Source organism: Fukomys damarensis, unplaced genomic scaffold (genome assembly GCF_012274545.1).
Source record: "Fukomys damarensis isolate Sample0158 unplaced genomic scaffold, DMR_v1.0_HiC HiC_scaffold_17, whole genome shotgun sequence".
Taxonomy (NCBI): domain Eukaryota; kingdom Metazoa; phylum Chordata; class Mammalia; order Rodentia; family Bathyergidae; genus Fukomys; species Fukomys damarensis.
In genome coordinates, this window is record NW_022900929.1 from 77319064 (window position 1) to 77341213 (window position 22150).

The window sequence follows — 22150 nt, forward strand, 5'->3', positions numbered from 1 at the left end:
CAATGCATAAGATTCTAATAAGATTACTGACATTTAAAAATGGGAAGAAAGGAGCTAAAGGTGTAGGGAAGGTGGGATGGGTAGGGGAAGGGTAATAAGGGAAAAGAAAAAAATGTGAGATAATGAAAAGATGAAATTAAAGTGTTTGTAGATGGGGAGGGGAGGAGGGGGTGAAGAGAGGGAAGGGGTAAGGGGAAAAAATGAGAATCAAGATTTGTCATGTAGAGGTACAAGATCCCAACAATGAATGTAACTGTACTGTATCCCTAAAATGTAACAATAAAATCAATTAAAGCTGAAAAAAAAGTAAATATATAAAAATATATACAAAAATAAATGTTGAATTCTAAGGTAACACAAATTATTAAAGATACCTGAGGTAGTAAATGGCCAGATAAGACATCTCAGGATAACTTTGTGATGGATAAAGGAACGAGGTCTTCTAAGACAATCTCTGGTCTGCTCTGCAGGTCCTTGGAAATCCTTTGGATGAGAATATTTGCTGGGACACTGTAACCTCAGCTAACACGTTACATTCCTCAGAGAAGTTCCTAAAATGTGGTTATTTTGTGTAATTAAAGAAGAAAGCAAGAGCCAGTGGATAGCAATGAAACATCAACTTTGAAATTGAGATAATAGCTTCTGACATTTGATTCTTGCTCTATTTTTTTTTTTGCAGTTACTGAGCTCACAAGAAAAAGCTTGAAATTTCTGCCCTTCTTATTTCCAAAGCCAACATCTTCTTTTCATTTTCTTTTCCTTCCTAGCCCAATTTTTTTTTTTTCTGCTCCTCTGCCAACAGACCCTCAAATCTACCTATACAGTGACAGTATCAAAGAGGGACACAGAGTCATCACATACATCGCGGATAAAACACGTAGACCTTCAGCCCACTACTTCCTGACAATCTGACAAAAGGGACAACTACATTTCTTGGGACAATCAAAAGGTGCCTGTTAAAAAGTGTTATTTGCTAGCACTATAAAACATGGGATACGGCCCCTCCCTTGGAGACCAGTCAACCAACCAACCAACAACTAGTCTCTTCCCCGTTCTCTTTGGAAACCACGATTTGTCCCTCCTAGCCTCAGTTTCCAGTCTTTCTGAGATGCTTCAGCCTCCACTACACTGCCCTAAGTGCACTTGGTAAACTGGCTTCTTCATAGGGCTTGAAAAGGAAACACCTCACCTAGGGATGGCCAATAAACCTTCAGTCAGGAGACTGGGTCTTTCTGAGTACTCCCAGCAAGGCATGGGAAAAAAGAAACAGAATGTATTATAGACTATTCCAGTGATGCTGGACTATGCCAAAAGCCACACGCCCAAATTTGAATTTCTTCTGGAAGCCAGATCTCCCTGCGACCAAATGTTCTCAGAGGAAGTAAACTGATAGCATCTTAATCCATGCCCCTTAGGGTATCCATAGCAATTCAATTCCTTTTATTTTCCTCTCCCTGATTTCAGCCACAGATGAGCCACAGTTAGTCGTCTGTCTTACAGACTTAAACTAAAGCCAACTGTCACTCACAATCACCAGGAGTCCGAGGAGTAGGAAAGCGACCCACCAAAGCAGTAACTGGAACTGCAGTGCAGCAACATCTGCACAGCTTGCTGTCCCCGAGTCACCAAAGAGGGGTGGCTGAAGGATACTACCACGGCGACAAATCACACACACCACGCCAAAGCCAGCCCTGCTACCACAAGCGATATGATGGCACCAGATCCTTCATGTTCAACCAAAACACATGGCACATCTTCTGGGTGTCATGTTTCCTAGCCAGGGTGAGGAGAGGGTCCCAAATTCCTGTTCTTGTGAAGCTCCTGCCCTTGAAGGCCACTATTCTCATGCTCTAAATTTAAATGAGAAAAGGCAACCTTCTAATCTCCTGATATGTGCATCAAGGAAAAAAAACTGATCATAAAAGAAACCCTTCCCTGAATTCTCACCTCAATGCCCCATCTAGATTTAGGCTCCCAGAAACCACCCTGGCAGGACGTCCTGGGCAGAGCAACACAGCAGCCACGTGTTCATTCACATATGGGGTCCCCGTCAAGCTCCTCCCATCTCCCCACCTCGTCACAGCCTCAGTAGATGCGTTTTTATCACACAGCACCCACCTCCCAGGAAACGCAAGCTCTGCCCCATAAACTCAACCCAGAAGATCTGCCCAGGTGCCTGAAATACAGACTCTTAAAGACTGAGCTAAGGCCAAAGGAAACAGAGGTCAGAAATAGCAAAGGTCAACAGTCTGAAATCAAAGAGGTGTGAAATCAATGAGAGAACCAAGACAGAGCTACAATAAAAGGATAATTAATAAACTAATGCTTTCTACGGACAATCGTGAGCTTCAAAAGCGAGGCTCATGGACGCAGGCCATCCTCCAGGGGCCGACTGGACACAGATCTCCCTCCTACTCCTGCCTTCTGCCGTGCAGGACCCACACAGGCCCTCACCCCACAGACTGCTTTCCTGCTTCTCTGTCCGCAGCACGCTCACTCTCCACAGAACTCACCCGGTGCCGATCACAGAACACCGCTTCAACGCCGCTGGTGGTCTAGAGCGGTCCAGGCGGAAGGAGCCCCTAGAAGTACGGATGGCAGACTGGCCACTTCTGTTTGCGTTCTAAGGAACTCAAGGAATAAACTGGGCCTGAAAACTACTTATGTATTAATTCACGGAGTCAAAAAAAAAAAAAAAAAAACACTCAAGAAAGCCAAGGATGCTAGGCATGAAGACAAAATGGTGAAGAGGACAGAGGCGTCGCTCCCTCCCAGGGCTAACACGAGCCGTTGCCACAGAAAACCACACGCCACCCGGCACAACTCCACCTGCGGTGCCCAGCCAGCCTCCAGCAACGTTTGCCACTTAATTTTCAGTATCTTTCAGATGCAGTCATAACTTAGCCTTCCAAAGCCCACAAAGCCACATGTGGCATTACAAGGCCAACGTGACCAAACTGTATGTTGCTAGGTACTTGTTGTTACTGTTCACATAAACCACTGCCAATGTATCCAGAGACTGAGGTGGCCGCCATGACTTGTCCAGACAGCAAATGATTTACTGAGGCCCTAACCGCGACTGGGACATCCAAGGCTTCCCCGGGGGCCAGAGCAGGCCCTATCTCCAAATGCTTGATGCCTAAGCAAAGCCTGTCCAGAGAGCCCTAGATTTATGTGTCTGCAGGGTGCCAGGATTCCGTTTACACAATGTCACTGGGGGGAAACCAGGGGTCTGAGTTCCTACAGGAGCACGAGGAGTAGAGGAAAAGCAATATAAGTCACATAAGGTCCTCCTGACTTTTTCAATTTTTTATTTTTATTAGTGCATGTTCGCAGTGCATGATGACCACATTCGTGGTGCGGAGGGCATACAAGTACACAAAACAGATTAATTCTTCTTATGTTCCCTCCCCTTCTCCCCATCCTCCCTCCACCTCTTGGTTCCCTTCCCTTTGCAAAAGATCTAGCTCTGTCTCCTACTTTATCTTTTGTTTTGCTCTTATACATTGGGTTTCTCATGTAAGAGAAGCCACATGATACTTAAGCTTCTGTGTCCGACTTATTTCACTTAACATTATTATCTCAAGATGCAACCATTTTCCTACAAAAGACTCAAGTAACTTATCCTTCGTTATAGCACAGCAGTGCCCCACCAGGTATGAACCCCACCCATTCATCTGCTGGAGGACACAGTGATTTCACTCTTACGAGTTGTGCTGCTGTAAACATGCAGGGGTCTCTGTAATGTGATGTCTTTACCTCTTTCCATCCCTCTGATGATGAAGGAAGTTGGAAACACAGAAGGACTGTCTCACTTTACCCACGTCAGTGTTTGGGGGTCTTTGGGACTTATTCTCATGGGCAAGCCAAGCCATCTGGCTTCTGAGGTGCTATGGGAAGAAGACACAGTGCTCCGCTGCTGCCCAGCGCGAGTGTCCCGCAGGACTACAGGTCTCACCACATTCTCCGCACCCCCAGCACAACCCCTGGCAGTGGGGGGTCACTGTCACCCCATCTTCTCTCTGCACACATCAGCGTGGCCCCTGGGAAATCACAGGTGCGCCACAGATAACAGTTTCTTCGCAGCTCCCCAGCACATCTTTTTATGGATAAATTAAAGGAAACTGAACACTAAGGAGGGTGGCTTGAGTCCTGTGGTTTTCAGTTCCCCTGAGATTGTGGTTTTCCTAGCTTCGCCCTTCTGGTATCGGTGCTTTCATTCTTTTGCAACCAAAGAAAAACGGCCTGTGGTTCTGTGACTGAAAGCATCTCCACTCCCCCAACCTGGACCACGCCTTATCTGCAAGCTCGGCTCTCAGGCCCTCGAAGCTGAACACATTCCCTTTGTTTGCTGGTGGGCGACTGTGCCTGCTCCTCGCTGACCGATGCCGCATTTCTGAAGTGCCTCTCAGATCTCCCTGCTGGCCATCTGTGAAGAGACAAGCTGACACCCCTCCTATCTGTGCATGTGTCAGTGAAAGTCAACAAAACCTTTTCATAACCTTCAGTCAGTGGTTGGAAAAACAAATGCTTCTCAGGCCACAATCATCATTACATTTTATGGAAAGGGCTGTGGCCGCTCCTTCACTTTCTCCTCTCTTTATGACTATTTGCACCGTTGTGGCTTTAGCCTTTGTTGCGATTGCAACAGTGGGTGTGTGTTTAAAAAAAAGGAAAGGCACATGGTTAATATTATATCCAACAAGGAATGTTGCCTCGTCTGAATAGAGAATCCAAAAAGTATGCTCTTCCAATAAAATAGCCAAAGTTCTAAGTGGAAAAAGTGATTGCAACAGGGCCTCTGAGCTTAGGCCTAACTTCGGTGATGTATGAAGATTTCATGTATCACTTATGGAACAACAATTTTCAACCAAGATTAGGATTACTTTCACTTTCACAGGAAGGAGAAACGTAAATGGCTTCGTGCTCATCAGACATGAGTTCCGGGTCAGGCTCTATGCGCAGTGTTTTATGGGTTCTTTCGTATTCCCACATATGCTTTCATAGTCTTATTCTTTCATATCCCACAATCTCAGTGGGTAAATACTCATCATCCCCTTGTGCGTATTAGCAGCTGTGGCTAAAACCTAGGCCGTAATTCACCCGGGGTCCTCCAGCCTGCAAAAGGGCAGGGTTTATCTTCAGAGTGTGAGATCTTTACCAGTTTTCAAGGAGTCATCAGGTATTTTTATTTTGTTTTTTTGGTACTGGGGATCAAACTCATGTCCTTGCACTTGCGAGGCAGGCAGCAGAACCACTGGGCTAAATCCCCAGCCCCGGAGCTATCAGTTTTAAAAGAAGAAACACACCACCTCCTACCTAGGCATTTTAAACAAAAACATTAAGTGATTTTCACCTAATACTGACCAGTGGGCATGAGGAATCCTTTGGGATAAAATTTAATTCTGGAAATCATTGCCCTATCATTTCCTCTCATTCATAAAAGTAAAAAATCGCAACCCAGGAGTCATGAGAACAGGAGAGTCCCGTGCACACTTGGAGTTGGCTTCACAGCGTGGCTGCTTTTGCTTGGTTTTGTGATAGCTTGTTCTGTTTGGAACCGTGGAAAAACACTGCAGAAAGAAAAGGAGGCCTAAATACAGTCTGAAAAGAAAAAGCCCTGTCTCGCTCCAAATTATGCTATCTGAAAAAAAAAAAATTAAAGAATTTTGTATGGCGCTTAAGGGTCGCTTTCCATAGAAAGCAAGTCAAGTTCTATTATACGCTATTTCCCAATGCCAGTTTTAGATCAGAAAGATGCTACCAATGGCTCTGCTTTTATTTTTTCGCCTAGTACGAGAAAGCTCCAAAATATTCTCCACTTTTCAAGAGAAGTTTATAAATCACTGTACAAAGAATCCATCAAAATTTACTTCTGAAGGAGTTTGGCTTTGCCTTTGATTGCCAGCATTCGTTCATTGGCTTTAATTTACAGAATGCATCACTGAGATTCCTAACAGAATATGAGTATTTCCAGTGAGGCTTTCGGGAAGAATTGAATCCTTAAGGGTGAAGGTATGTTTACAAACACTTTCAATTTGGGTAAAAAAGTGCCTCCAATCTTCAAGCCTTCCCTTTTAGTCTGACTCAGTATCCTACAACAGGCAAGCATTCAAGGGCCCTCAGGAACTGAATAGAAATGAGCCTGTCTTACAAAAGGAATCATTAGAACGTTCTTTATTCTCAAAGGAAACAAATACCCCAATTATTGTTTATTACAAAGGTCTTCTGAAACAGTTCAGAGAAAAACGATTACTGCTGAGGGAATATGGTTAAAAAAAAAGTTGCAGAACATTTCCTTTCATGTGTACCACAGAATTCACTTCCCACACATTTCAATTATAAATATTTCATTCACATTTCCTTATGAGACACAGATGGGTTGGTAAGTACTGTCGTTCAGGGTACCTTCCCTTAAAATGTTGGGTTAAACAGACATATTTAACATTAAAACATTTTCTCACCAATCCCAAGATTCCAACGTTAAATGAAGTAAATCAAATATTGAATAAAAACCCAGCCTCTTCACAGCCACGGGCGTGGTATGCAATGAGACAGGAGAAAGTACTGGTCTTCGTTGGGTGAAGAATACCAAATTCTAGCCGATCATCTGCGGCTAAGTCAGTGCTTTATCCTCAAAAGTAGATTAGCAAATCTTAAAATTCCAACATCATGCAGTGGATATACCAAATTTACTTCTCAAAGAAAATACTAAACACACACATTTAAATAAATCACGAATGTTCTCTTCAGTAAAGAAAATATTTTTAAGGAACCTTAAAATATTATAATGTGCTATTCAGTCTTCCTGGAAGCCATGAAGCAGAACTATAGATTATTTTATGGTAATACAAATATTTCAACGCAAGAATCAGTACACGTACTTGGGAAGAAGTTTTTAGACGAGGCAAACAGCTCCTTCCTTACTTCTTAATAAACATCAATAAAAACCATCTGTGTATATTCCCGAAGACAAGGGCTGGGTCACCCAATTATTTTAAGATGCAAGAAAAATAAGAATTCATAGTGGAATAAAAATGCTAAGAAGGCTGGTCCAATCCTTAAAGTGACTGACAAAAGAGCCAAAGTTAAACAGAGACATTAGCCCACTAACTGCAATGTGGACCGGGCCCAGGAGGCCAGAAGTGGTGACATCAGCAAAGTTACATAGAAATGGTCGGAGGTGGGAAGGTGACCGCCCCCCTGGGGCCAGGAAATGACTGGGAGGAAAGGACCCCTAAACCTGACCTTGAAAGAAAAGGGCGGAACCAGTCTAAGACACTAAACTCTGACTCTTAACAGTTCCTGACAGTCCAGGTTCAAGAAGCACCTGTGGGGACTGAGAGGAACCTGGAGAGGACGCGTGGCAGCACAGCAGGCCACTCAGAACCAGGAACGGATCGGAGCTCCGTGGGACAGGCCCACCGCCCACGTGACGCTTTACAGTATTTAACAACCAATCTCAGGGAACAGGAGTTCCACGTCACACTGCGGTCTACGGCCAACCTGTCCTCCCAGGAACACAAAAGCTAAGTGATTTCTCCAAAAACTTCCAGAGAATCAGACAAGTACTCACCTTTTCAAAGTGAGTATGACATATGGAATCAAAATATCTAAGACAAGCTGGACATGGTGGCGCACGCCTGTAATCCCAGCACTCGGGAGGCTGAGGCAGGAGGATCGCTGTGAGTTCGAGACCAGCCTGGGCTATACACTGAGTTCCAGATCAGTCTCAACTACATAGTGAGACCCTGTCTCAAAAAACAAAAAACAAAAACAAACAAACAAACAAAAAATATATACATATATAAAATAAGACAGGAAGACTCTGTCATAGATATATCAAAGGACACGTTCAAAATGACACTAAAAATCATTACAACTCAGATCTTCAAACAAGGTCATTACATGTATTAAGGGATTAAAAAAGAGAGAAAGGATTTTAGAAATGATGGATTTGGAAAGACTGGGTAAAACTAAGTCCAAAGAGTTTCCTTCTTGCAAGGCTCCCAAGAGCTCACGAGAAAACATGGCACACACTTTCCAAAGGGACACCGACCAGAGACACTGCACATCATGGTCCCTGCCTCCCTGCTGCATGGGCCTGAAGGTCCAGCAAAGGCACTGTGGCCCCCGGGTTGGCCCATGAAGCCTTACCTGACTACCAGGGAGCACAGGTACCAGGTGTTCTGAAGTTCTCTCAAGTGAGCACATACAACCGGTGAGGGACACCACAAAGGGAATCCAAGACAGTTTCAGGAACCGCCTGGGCCTCTCAGCAGTTTCCATATCCGAAGGAGAGTTCGTGAGACTCCCGAGAGCCTGCCTCAGACAGGAACTGTCCCAGCCCTCACTGAGCCTCTAACGATTTGTGTTCACGCCTCCCGTTTTCACCTGCCTTCCTCCCCCTCCTCTTCCCGGCCTCACTGCTTCGTCATGTCACTGTTTCACACCTGCATGTCTGTCTTCCCGAAAAAGAATCACATTATTCCACCCAGCTATACGTCTGGGTATCATCCGAAGAAAGGTGAAAATACGTTATAGTGACCCATGTGTACCAATGTTTACAGCAGCACAACTCATAACGGCTAAAGATCTTGGAAGCTGCTTGTATGTTTATTAACAGGCAAATGGATAAAGAAACTGTGGTATTCATACACGAGGGAGCACTACTGTGCTATAAAGAAGGATAAGTATGAGTTATGTGTAGGAAAAATGGATGCATCTTGAGACCATAACGTGAAATGAAATAAGTCAGACGCAGAAGCTTACGTAGATAGGGTGGTTTCTCTTACATGAGAAACCCAAAGTATAAATGAAGAAAAGGGCAAAATGAAAGCTAAATAGTAGGAAACAGAGCTAGATCTTATGCAAATGGGAAGGGAACCAAGAGAGGGAGGGTTGGAGAGAGAGGGGAGGAGCGTGAGGGCAAACAGAACTGAGCTGTGCTGTGCACTTGGGAAAAAACCCTTGTGGAGAGTGTGACTACTCTGTGCATGTACTGAGAAAAAAATTGAGGAAGAATTATTTTAAAGACTGTGATGACAAGAACCATGCACTCCCTTCTCATTGTATCGCCGTACCTCGCTGAGCACTGCCTGAAAGCCTGTGTTTATCACGGAGATGGAACAAGACTCCACTAAGAGATCTGCAGAGATCAGACTCTATCAGATGGGCCCAACCTGCAGCCAGCCTTTTTTTCCTTCTTTCTTTGTCCTCTTTTTTTAAAATGTTACAATAAAAATATTTAAAATAAAGGAAGTTTTGTTGCTTTTGCACATTGACTCTATTCTATATTTCCTATGTACCCCAAGACAATTCCTCAGCATTCAATGCAGCCAAAATGCCTGAGAGGCCCTTGGTTCTACTTTTTAAATTGATTGACTTTCCAAGTAGCGATGTAGCCTTTCTCTAAATTTTTTTTTTTTTTGCAAAAATGCTGCTTTCTGAAAAGTTAGAGAAGAAGCAAAAGGAGAAAGAAGAGGAAGGAAAATTGGAAAACTGTAGACCTTTCTTGAAATTTTGTCACCTGCACCATCCAACAAGGTGACCATTACTTCCATGTGACTGTTAGCTGTCCAAACTGGCTGTGGCCTAATATTATATGCATTGTGTTCAAGACTTAGTATGCAAAAGAGAACACAATACCTCTTATTAATAACTTCTAATATAGAATATCTACTGATGCAATATTTTGGGTTAAGTAAAACATATCATCAAAATTAAATTTGCTTTTTCCTTTTCCTTTTTCACGCTGCTACCAGAAAAGCTAAAATTATATGGGGCCCACATAGTTCTGGTGGTCAGGGCTACTCTTGTGTTCTGAACATCCAGAACTAAAAAGGGGTCAAAATATTAAATGCGATCACGAACTCGCAAGAAACAGCACTATGTTTTTAAAGCGTTCACACGAGCTAAAAACAAAGCTGAACATAGACCGTTTAAAGATGAGAGCGTGCCATCCAGTTTCTCCTCCAGTTTTGTAGCTGTCCTGAAGTTTCAGCTCTGCCATCACAAGAGCACGTCACAATGCGAGACTCGGCGCAATGAAGCATCCGGACCAACGGGACACGTCCACAGTCAGAGGCGACACCGTCACGCACCTGGGGAAGGTGCCCCGGCTGAGCTCCCAGACCCTCTGCCTGTCGAGAGGATGCCAGTGTCTGCAGGAGGGGAGACTAGGGGCCCATACGGAACGGATGGGCTGTCGCCCAGCTCTTTCCAGGGAACTAGTAGGGGTCGTTTTGCAGTGCCAAGTCCCGTGGCCTTCAGGGCACTGGTCAGGCTGAGTGGCACCAATGCCCTGCACTGGAAGGGACCAAGAGCTGCTGCATGCCCAGACGCTGGCTAGCCAGCTGCTAGGACCTGGCTCCAGAGGGCAGCGACCACTGTTGAAATTGGTTTGCTCTCCAGAAATTTATTAGGGCCAAACCACGCCTGCGTAGCTCTGGGCCACTAAAAGTGGGGCTGCGTGACTCCTTCCCCACAGGGGCTGCCTGGGGCATCAAAGAGGACACCCAGGGGCTGAGGAAGGAGACAAAGCCACAGTAGGAATGCGTGCTCTTGCCCAAATTAAGGGACCTGCAGACCCTTTATCCACCAGCAGAGGGGCAGAGGGCACAGGGGAGGGAAGGGGGCATCGAGCCGCCTGGGGTCACCTCCCCAGCCCTGCTGTGTGCAAGGTGCATGGAGCGGGGAGCTGGGGAACTGCGGAACCACTGTGCCCTCCGTGCCCATGGCCACACCGCGGCCATCAGAACCCACGTCCCTGTCAACAGGCGCAGCTCCTGGAACTGCTGCAGGAAAGTCAAGGCTGTGCAGGGAGCCACCGGCCGCCCAACATCATGATCCCACCACAGACCACAGGATGCCCGGGGCTTGGTACCTCTGCCACCTAATGGTCACTTACTCTCCAGTCTGAATAACACAAAGGGAGCACAGCGGGCTCCAGCATATTTTAGTAACAATGGGTATTGCTTGTTACCCTTCTGGAAGAAGAAAGTAGAGGCAGCCCACAGAGCTCTCTAGGCTCTGCAAAGCAGGAGACAGTCTGCACAGAGCAGCCACCTACAGTTGAAAATTACATGAAATCAGGGTCAGAAACAGCTTTTGGTGGGGGGGAGAGAGACAGAGACAGAGACAGAGAGGAAGGAAGATCTGTGTCTATATTTCATCGGTGCCTTGCAGAAAAACACCAAGAGAAAAAAGCACCTCCTGTCATTCATTTGATCCCTAGACTTCTACCTATACAACTACTACGTGGACCTACCACAGTTTTATTGTCTATCTCTGTATATTTGACCTGTGGATTATATTTTGATTTCTATATATAAATGAGATTATGTGACATTTTTCTTTCCTTGTCTGGCTCATTTCCTTAGCATAATGTCTTCTGGGCCCATACATACAGTAATAAATGGCAGGTTCTCCTTTCCAAGGCTGTATAATATTCCACTGCGCATGGACATACCACAGTTTCCTTACCCATTTACCTATCAATGGACACTTAGGTATTTCTATACCTTGACTATTGTGAATAATGTTAAAATGACCATAGTTAATAAAATTGCATTAGGGGTTTTTGTTAAATAAGGAAACACTAGCTGCTCTCAAGAGGTATAACTTTATGAGTAGACAAATTAATATGTTACAGTATAGTAACCTTTTTACTATTTATTTGTATCCTATAACATTATTCTGTAAACTTAAAATGTGCACAATAAAATTATTTTTTAATTAAAAATAAAACAACCCCTGATTCCGTGAAGCTCTAAACAGGCCTCTGAGATAAGGTTATATTTCTTCTTATTTTTATGAGATGTATGTCCAAAGTGTTCTGCCTGATTATTATAATTTTGGATCACTGCATGTTAGGCTTTTCTGTGTATTAGACACAGTGTAGACCCTGCACTTCTCGGGTTTACATAATAAATGCTTATCAGTTACTAACAAGGCGCAGCCTTTTGATAATTGTTCCATGACACGATTATAAAGATAACTGTACAAAATCATCATCTTTGTATCCTAAGAGCGAAGCGAAGGAATGAGAATAACAATTTCTCAAATGTCAACTGTGCAAAGGAAAATACAGCCAACCTAGTTGTTTGTTCTGTTCCCTTTCACTATGGTGCAAACCCACAAACACGCTCCGCCCGGCCAACAGAGGCAGGGGCAGCAAGTCCTCCTGCCTTCCAACCCTCTGCTTTCCCCATCGTCCCTTTCTCTTACGGCTAAACCTTCCCTCCACTACCTCCCGACAGCCAGCTCAAGACAGATGCCCTGGAGCTGGCAACCGCCCAGGCACCGTCTTCACAGCTGGGACCTGGGTGAGAACTAAACAGAACAAACGAACCCGGATTCAGAAGGATCTATCGCTCCCTCGCCCTCTTACAGCACGGATGAAGACCTCCAGATGGGGTCCAGAAAGAGAATTTCCACACGGCTCCATCCTCTGGCTCATGTGCAGCTTGACTTTAAAACGTTACCCCAGCTCCGTGTGCTTTACGAGCCAGGTGAGAATATTATTTTCTCTGGTTTTTATTCCAAAGGGCTAAAATGTGTAATTACCTGCTGCAGTCACCAGGGTTAACTGTGAATTCTTCCAGGCCGTTTCTAAAATCTCAGATGCCTCCTCGAAGGAAAAATGGGTCACATGTTCAGGGAAATGTACCGCTGACTGTGTAAGGGCTTTTCCAAAAGAGAGGTTCACATATGTTTTGAGCAGCTGTGGCATGGTAGGGAAAGCACATAACAGCCATGGTAACTGCACTGGACAACAATATTCATTTCAGATGTCTATGTTTAGGCGCGTTGGTTCTGTCCTTTGGATTCCACTTTTATGTTCTGCAAACAGACTCGAATCACACTCTTTCCAAGAGTAAATTGGTACCCTTAAATCATCAAAATCAATCAAACAAAGGATTATTCCAGAACCCCGCATGAGACACATCCAAAGTACTCAGGGCTCTTTCTCTCAGTTTTTTAAAATTATGTAAAAGCAACTTAGTTGAACTCTACCAAGGAGGAAAACTACCTTGCTAGCCAAGTTTTCTTTTTTTCTTTTCTTCCCGGCTATGGGAATCAAATCCAGGGCCTCTCACAGGCTAGCCAAGTCCTGCCCCACTGAGTCACACCCCCAGCCCTGCAGGCTTCGGGACAGTGCCTTTTAAAAGTCTTTTTTACTGGGACAGGAATCTAGCTCAGTGATTCCGCTGCCTGCCTCGCAAGCTCAAGGTCCTGAGTTGGATCCCCAATACCAAAAACAAACAAACAAACAAACAATAAAAGTCTCCTAGTGCTACCCTGAAAGGCTCCCTTCCGGATTTTTTCCACCATTCCTCAGAAAATTCTCTCTGGTCACCTCACCCACTCCCATGATTCACTCTGTTTAATCCAAGAGCGTTTAACAAGACTTATGTTATTTATTTATGCACACGTGCACTTATTTACTGGTTTGTTTGTTTTGCTGGGGAGTGAACTCAAAAGTCTTTGCACAGAGCTACAGCCCCAGCCTGTCTTTGTTTTGGGGAGGTTTGCTTTGGGGTGTGTGTGTGTGTGTGTGTGTGTGTTGGTTTGTTTGGTTGCTTGGTTTTTGCTATTGAGGCAGGATCTCACCCAGACACAGAGTCGCCCAGGCTGAGCACTAACTTCTGATCTCCCTGCCTCAGCCTCCCACAGTGCTGGATTTATGGCCCTGCGCCACCACACCTGACACAGTCTTTTATTGTTAGTAACTACAGCCACAGCGACTCCTTTGTGCTGTCACTGCAAAAGCAGCCCGCTGACCTCAATTTCACATTCCAATAACACAGGTGAATGTGGGCTGCACAGGGCTCAGGCATCTGTGGGTCCGCCTGGATGCTCAAGGCCGGGGAGCGGGGCAGACTAGAAGTCACAGGTGTAGATTCGCAGGAGGAAAAGCACAAGAGCAAGTGAAAACACACAGAGATGACGCCTCCATCCAGAATGTAGCCTCAGCGAAGGCGGTGACGGGGGGGCTGAGGGAGCCAATGCTATTCCTACCCAGTTCTTAAAAAGTAATCACTGCGGGCAGCGGGACAGCCCGGTGCTACTGCCCCAGTGGGGTTGATGAACCAATGTATTTATTTAAAGGACTAAAAGCTGCACGTGAGACACCTGCTTCTGAACCCGCCTGCAGGAGTGACGGCTCTGATTTCTAATTCAAGCATGGATCTCCATCACTAACCCAGATGCTCAAGTTCAGAGGTTATTAAGTTTTGTTTGCTGGCGTTATGAAAGCCAAACCGTGCCGGTATCGCTCCCCGGAGAACTTCACACTTGCCCTGGGTGTCTGTGGAAGACAGCTACAGAGTATGCAGGTCTCGTGGTCTCCAGAACAGAGATGCTTGGCCCGAGAAGTGCTTGCACCTGACATGCAGAATGTTCCTTTACACAGGTAGGACCTGGTGACGGGAAGCTTGTTGATTTTATTTCCCCCGCCACTTGCTTTTAGTAGAAATACACCTCCTTTTTGTCTCCCTGCCTGCTTAAGAATGACAATCTTAGATACCTCAAAGAGCTTGGACTGGAGGTTCCATTTGACCCAGCCATCCCTCTGCTGGGTATCTTTCCAAGAGAACTAAAAGAATCATATCACAGAGAAGTATGTGCACCCATGTTTATAGCGGCACAGTTTGTAATAGCTAAATCTTGGAAACAGCCTATTTGCCCATCCGTTGGAAACTGGATAAAGAAGTTGTGGTTTTTCTATAAAATGGAATATTACTCAGCCATAAAGAATGAGAAAATAGATTCATTCATAGGAAAATGGATACATATTGAAGATATACTCCTAAGTGAAATAAATAAGTCACACATGTGTAAATACCGAATAGTTTCCCTGGTGTAAATAATCTGCAACAATGCATAAGATTCTAATAAGATTACTGACATTTAGAAATGGGAGCAAAGGAGCTAAAAGTGTAGGGAAGGTGGGATGGGTAGGGGAAGAGTAAAAAGGGAAAAGAAAAAAATGTGAGATAATGAAAAGATGAAAATAAAGCGTTTGTAGATGGGGAGGGGAGGAGGGGGTGAAGGGAGGGCAGAGATAAGGGGAAAAAATGAGAACCAAGACTTGTCATGTAGAGGTACAAGATCCCAACAATGAATGTAACTGTACTGTATCCCTAAAATGTACCAATAAACTCAATTAAAGCTGAAAAAAAAAAAAAAAGAATGACAATCTCGTGCCCCCGGGGGATCATATTTCTGAACTTCTGAATTCAGTTAGGCGTCCACGCTGTAACCAAGTCTCTTTTGTGTGAAGCCCACAGCCAGTTCCCAGGACAGGCCGTGAACAGGCCCAGCGATCACCCCCAGAGCTTCTGGCCCTGGTCCCAGAGCTGGCGGCACTACCACCTGAACCCGCTCAACGTCCGCCACCCCTGTGCCCTGCGACAGGCACCGAGCTCGGGACAAAGACGAGGCTGAAAACAAGGCCACTCCCTGGGGAGGCGGGGAGCCCTGGGACTTGGGCTGCAGCAAGCACTGTAAAAAGTGTGGAGGGAGCTTGAGGTGCACAGAACAGGACAGGGGGCTGGGAAAATGGCAACGGCTTCCTGGAAGTTCATTCGTAAAACCAAAGAGCCACATCTGAGTAAAAACAGAACATGAGCAGCCTTGGGACGTGCCCTGCCCCACCCCGGGAGAGGTCACGCGGGACAAGGCCCGTGCTGCAGCATGGGTTCGTCATGACTTGGTTCCACCGGCTCGTTGTCACTCCTGAAATCACTGAAGACATCTGGCAAAAGGCTCTATGGCCTCCACTTCCTTACAGAAGCGAGCCGATGACTCCCATAAGAACCAAAGCCAGTGAAGACTATACACGGAAATACAACGCGGGCATCCAAAAGACCCCTCTCCCGCACGGAGAGGAAAATGACATTCACGTCTCCCCTCAACCGCAGGACTGGGCCATCCTCACGGGGGCCAATGACTAAGAGAGCGATTCCTGCTCCCGGGGCTGCACCCCCACAGCCCTGAGAATCAGCTGCGTGGGATCAACTCCACTGACACGATCGCCACTGTGCAGAGCCGGTGGGGACAACACGTCTATGCACTCCTGCGCCTTTCAGCAGAGCTGTTCTCCCAGAAGGGGAGCAGTGAATGGCACCCTGAACTTATGCCGATTTTGAGTAGGAGTTCAGTAATCCAACCCACTTCTTAATTTAACCAGTAAGATCAGACCACCGAGGGAGTAACTGTGGAATGTGCTGTCTGGATTTCAGGCCGTGTTCCCATCCATACCTGAGCTATGGAGACCAATGCTCTTTTCAGCAAATTACTGACAGAGCCAGAAGGTGAAGAAAACCCTACAACTTCATTTTACTACTGATCTTTCCAAAACAAAGGGAGGACACTCAGCACTATCTTCAGCGTTGGTTCCCAAGTCGCAGGTTAGCAGTTGTGACTTCCTGCCACACTGTCCCCAAGTTCATAAGGCCACAAGCGATTCCACCTGTTGAAAACCACTGTCTTTATCCTTCTGAATGCCTACCAATGCTGTGGATCACTCCAAGGCGAAAAAGCACAGGTGTGCAGGTGGTAAAGACAAACCATGGAAGGAGGTCTTCAGACAAGGCCGGGGTGAGACTTAAAGGCCAGGCGTGCAGGGTATGCACCACACAGCAGACTTTCCTGCCCTACAGAAACACAGCGTAATGCATCCAGTAGTCAAGGTGACTCACCCACAGATGCTTGTCAGAGTGTACTCCAGTTCTGCTGTTTTAGCAAACAAGTGAATTCCGGTGAACTTGTTTAAATAGTAAGAGAAGATAAACGATTTCACACATACCACTCTCCGCTGTCTGTTTTTCTCGGCTGTCTTAAGTGGCATTTATTGGACATCTGCTACTCAATCTCTGCCTCCTGTCTTACAATTAGAAGATCTTCCAACCTTGGATACAAGTGATAACTGCAGTTTTACAGCTGCTGAGTATTTTCAATCACAGGTCTGTATGACGTGAGCCTTCTAAACCACTGTAAGCCGGGTGTGGTGACCTATGCCTGTAATCCTAGCATTCTGGGAGGCTGAGACAGGAGGATTGCAAGTGCCAGGCCAGCTAAGCAACTCTCCTCTTAGGAAAATTTGTCTCAGAAAAAATATGTTTTCAAGGACAGGAGATCTAGGTCAGTAGAAGGCCCTGGGTTCAGTCTCTAGTATCAGGAAAAAAAAAACACAACCCATTACTATAAAAGTAAGACTGATGAGAAAATGACTATGTAGAGACAGAACAGGTGATTGATAACGCTACGGTTGATGGAGAAGAGTTTGGGAACATTACACATGCGTGTATCTCTCACCATCAGATTTGCACATACTGGTAGGTAAATCAGGTGGAATGGTGCTTTTCACTAAGAACAGCCAGGAACGTTAAAGCCCAAAGCAGAAAAATGCTGCGTCCTTTGGGTGGCCTTGGGGGTGGTATCCTCGGGCCTCCCAAGCCTTGGGATCTCCTGTGCCCCACAAGGACGACTCCGCCCTTCGCTGGGCTGCAGTGTGGACAGAGCTGACCACTTCTCAGCCGAGGCCTACTGCTCCTATACAGCTCCGTTCCCGCGTTTTCATTCCCCACTTCCCCTTCCCACAAATGCGCTTAATTGGGACCCATTTCTGGAATGCGAAGCTCCGACCCAGCACTCACGGAAAGTTCTCCTCCTTTGGCCCCGGTGCCAAGTAATGTGCATGGACACACTCTTTGCCCTGCGTCCCCCAGGAGGAGCAGCCAGCAGCCTGCATGGGCTCAGGACCACGGTCTGTCCCCAAGGACACCTGCCCACAGACCACTCAGAAACTTCCCACTGCTCTCAGGATCCACAGCGCAGCTGTACAAATCCGGTGCCTTGGCGAACCCCTAGCAGGAAGCGGCCAGAATGTGCCACTCGAAGGAAGTGAGAAACCATTACCTCTTTCGCACTGGGGTCCCGTGAAGCCGTACGTGCAGGCGCAGCGATTGGGGGCCACGCACCTCCCTCCGTTGAGGCAGCCGCTTTCGCAGACAGCTGTAAGACAAGGACAGAGCAGAGCAGCTTCAGCGGAGAGCCAGGCTAGTGACCCACCCTGCAGTCCCGCGGGCCCACAGTACAGACCTCCCTCTGCGCAGACGCTCCTCCCACCTCTGAGCCCAGACCCAGACCCAGCCCCTGCCCTCTGCTTCTCCCGTGCCCCAGGCCTCGGGAACAGCAAACACTGCCCAGGCCACGGCATCACACACATGGGGGCTCGGACTAAACGGGTTCTAGGCCCAGCCTCGCCAGGCACCATCTGCACCCACAGAGTAATTACGGAAGCTTCGGGTCCGGCTTCCTCAGCTGGGAGAAGGCAGGATTCGGGGCTTCTGACTCAAAACAGCTGCTGCCTTCACAGTCCAAACATGGGGAGTTCTACACAGGGCCTAGTGCCCAAGCACGGAGTGAACCCTCAGCAGGTGCAACTGGCTGCTGTACTGTTAACTTACCACCTTGTCCTGGCTGTGCTTTGGAAGAAACTCTGTACATACAAAGGCACTACAATGGAGCCCATGACTTCCTGTTTGCTTTATTTCCCTTCCCATCTCTTCCCCTTGCATTTCATCTCCAGCAACACAAAAGCACCTGCATGTCCTGTGTTCCATGCTTTGTCCTGCTCCAGTGCTTTGGCTCCTGTTGTGCCATCTGCCTGAAAAGCCCAACCCCCATCACGTGATAGGTAAACTCCTACCCATCCCTCGAGACCCAGCCCAAGGGTTGCCCACAGTAGGGAGGCCACCCAGCTGCTCTCCTCTCTCTACACTGGACTGCACAAAACTCAACCACTGTTCTTAGTGCACTACAGAGTGGGGACCTTCCCTAAGTCAATATATACATATATATTTTGGTTCATTATTTTCATCCTGAAGATATATATATAGATATAGATATATATACATATATATACATGTATATACATACATACACACACAGTGGCCAAAAATGTAGAAAACATGAATAGCACCTTTAAGGATTCATTAAGTAAACAGCAAAAGAACTCCACATTTCATGGAGAGTCACGCAGCCATTAAATGTGTTTTTAAATGTTTGACCACATGAATATACTTCTAATAAGTTATTCACTGAAAAGCAGAATGAAAAATTATATAGTCGTGCACCAAATATGCATTAAAAGTTTGTAACAGTTTCTGGAATGATGGGCTTATAGACAGTTTCATTTTGCATAATTTCCTATAAGGTACATATATATTCATCATGGAATAATCGAAAAGAACTTTTTAAAAGAAACATTGGTCTTCTGCCAGCCCGGGCACTGGCAGAGAGCAGCCACAGTGAGCAGTGGCTGTGAATCAACCCACAGCCTCGGCGCCAGGGTAAGAAGGGAGGCAGCTGAATCGGGCGTGGCACACTGAGGAGACGCAGCCACGCGCTTTGAGAGGAAGCTCAGGACCCGTGTGGGCAGAGGGCAGAGTCCAGCTTGGCAAACCCTGCACAGGCGCTGCTTCTGGAAATTCCAGGTGGACACCGTGCACAGGAACGGAAGGCACGCAACAGGAAGTAGCCAAAACCGTGCCCCTGGGTGGCGACTGTGAGCCACAGGCAGAGGCGAGCAGGGCGCTGGAGCGGAGTGAAGGGAAACGAACCGAGTCACAGACTACCGACATTCGGCACAGATGCAGGGGCTAAGTGTGTTGGGCAAGGGACCTGCTCTCTTGCAAGGGTCACCAGACGTCTGGAAACGCTGCGTCCCGGCCATCAGAGAAAACCCTCAGCGGTGATCCCCTTATTCCGGCGACCTCACGGTAGCCATGGTTACTTACGCTGTCCGCAGTGAGTCCCTATGTATCCTTTCTGGCAGAGACAGTGGTCGTCACTGCAGCTACCTCCATTCATGCAGCGGATATTACAGTGTTGTACTTGAAAAAAAAAAAAGAAGAAGACAGTGAATCCTCATTTTTGCAACTTAAGTACACAGCTTGCAACAGTGCACAGGACTTGAGGTGTAGTCACTGGAGAATACAATGATTCACAGGATTCGTATATATCGTCACTGCAGCTACCTCCATTCATGCAGCGGATATTACAGTGTTGTACTTGAAAAAAAAAAAAAAGAAGAAGACAGTGAATACTCATTTTTGCAACTTAAGTACACAGCTTGCAACAGTGCACAGGACTTGAGGTGTAGTCATTGGAGAATACAATGATTCACAGGATTCGTATATACATGCAGGAATGGTCTAATTGACAATGGGATCGTCTGTACGTATAAAGTCATTTACGATGTAATCTAATTGCTTCTGCGGCGTTTACTGTCACTGTGCCAAATGACTTCCCCGATTAAGCAAGGCTCACACTTCAATGTCATTTCTGTAATTTATCCTAACAAGATTGTGGTGCCGAGAGGAAACACACAAGACAAGATTGTGGTAGCAATAATTTTCCTGTGATTTACAGTCCCAAGTAGGTGGCTAGGGGAAATAAGGCAGAGTAGGACATTCCGTATCATTTTGTTAAAAGAAATATTAGGGGCAGAAAAGAAAAAAAGGAAAACGCCTCGAAAAGCATTTAATAATAAGACTGATGATGGGGGAACAGCTGAGCTGCTCCCTGAAACGGGAACCTTAAACTAAATGAGACCTGCTGTGTTTGAGACCTGTTTGCCACAGCTTCGCCTACAGAGGTGTGCATTTCAACGCGAGGGCAGAGGCTACAGGCAGCCTTAGACCTAGATGCTGAGACACTGGGAGAAGCTGGAGTCTCCACTATGAGAGACAAGGACAGGATAGTACGCCCCGCCTCCTTTCAGCGTGGAGCTGTCTCCACGTCAGGAACGCTGCCAGCACTTTCAAAACCCCAGGCTCGCCCTAGTCCTCTAAAGCAGCAGCTGTCCTGTGCAGAGAAGATCAAAGGCACGAGTCCCTCCCACAGGTCAGTGTATCGTGGGTTTGGCTTATTCTGCCCTGCCTGTGTGACAGAGTGATTCCCAGGGAAAGGGCTCCGCCATTCCACATGGTGGGAAGCAGCGACTTTCCCAGCAAAAGCCGGAATCGGCTCTGCCCGTTCTTACCCACCGGGACCAACCCTCCTCCCTCGGGGAACCCTTCTCCAGGGCCCAATGTGCAAAAGAACTGTCTCCCTGGTTCGCATTCTCCCTCTTTTATTTTGCTCTTTAGTTTGCTGATGCTTTGGGTTTCTCACAGAGGTGCCAGTCTCTTCGTGGAAGCCCCCTCTGATCTCTATACCCCGAGCGAGACACAGTTTTGCCAAACACAGAAATCCTGCCCACCTGTCTCCAAGGTCCTGTTCAGACGTCTTGTCTTTCCTTTGTTCTTTTCTAATTTCTCTTCCCTCTTCCCTCCCCAACCACATGGAAGCCCCCTCTCTGAAGGTACTTGACACCACTCTCTTCAGACATGTATATATCTCTTTTGATACATAATATGTTATATATAATATATATTATCTCTCCTATTCTCCAGCCCACTTGTCCAAAAACTGCATGACTGCTCAATTACATTCCACAGATGCTTTAGTGCTGTGGCCGTGTGTAGGTGCTGCAGAGAACAGTGCTAAGTTAATTTCCATTCACCAGCCATACTCAAAGACCACACTGAGACTGGGAAGTCACTTGCACAGCCCTAAGTAGGGCGCTACAAAAAAATCTTTATCATTTTCTCCATATGTAAAAGTAGACGTGACTCCTTTATGGGGTATTGTCACAGAAATCGAGCGACCCTGGAAACGAATTCAAACTGTTATTTCCTATAATTCCATTAAAAAAATCTCAGCCAAAATGCTTTTTAACTAAAAAAGCTAGCTACAATTATTCAAACAGAAAAAGCATTTGGTGAAAACGTTGGATAATATTCTAAGTAGGTCAGGAAAAGGTGTAGAGTTGTTTTAAAGTTTTGAAGTTGTCCCCAGCTTCATCCCATCCTAGAAAAAAAGCGAAGACTGGGAAAGGCACAGGAAATGACGTCACACGCCAGGCAGCACAGGAACTTGGCCCAGGAACTGATTTCCATTAGAGCAGCTCACGCCGAGAGCTCCTTTCCATCCCCACATGGGCCACAGAGCCACTTAGCTGCTCTGAGATTAAACAGGGGGGAAGCTAACAGTGGCTTAAATAGCGACTTTACATTATTTGTTCCATTTGAAAATC

General features: G+C 46.3%; 1 protein-coding gene across 1 annotated transcript in view; it reads right to left on the reverse strand.

The window, feature by feature from the left end:
- Window positions 1-22150, reverse strand: part of Fbn1 (fibrillin 1) — a 189011-nt gene that overhangs the window by 154885 nt on the left and 11976 nt on the right. Inside the window, exons 4-5 of the mRNA XM_010632676.2 lie at window positions 19809-19904; window positions 17926-18021 (exon numbers count right to left, since the gene is read on the reverse strand). Of these exons, the coding sequence (XP_010630978.1) occupies window positions 17926-18021; window positions 19809-19904 (192 nt within the window). The remainder of the gene's footprint in view (window positions 1-17925; window positions 18022-19808; window positions 19905-22150) is intronic.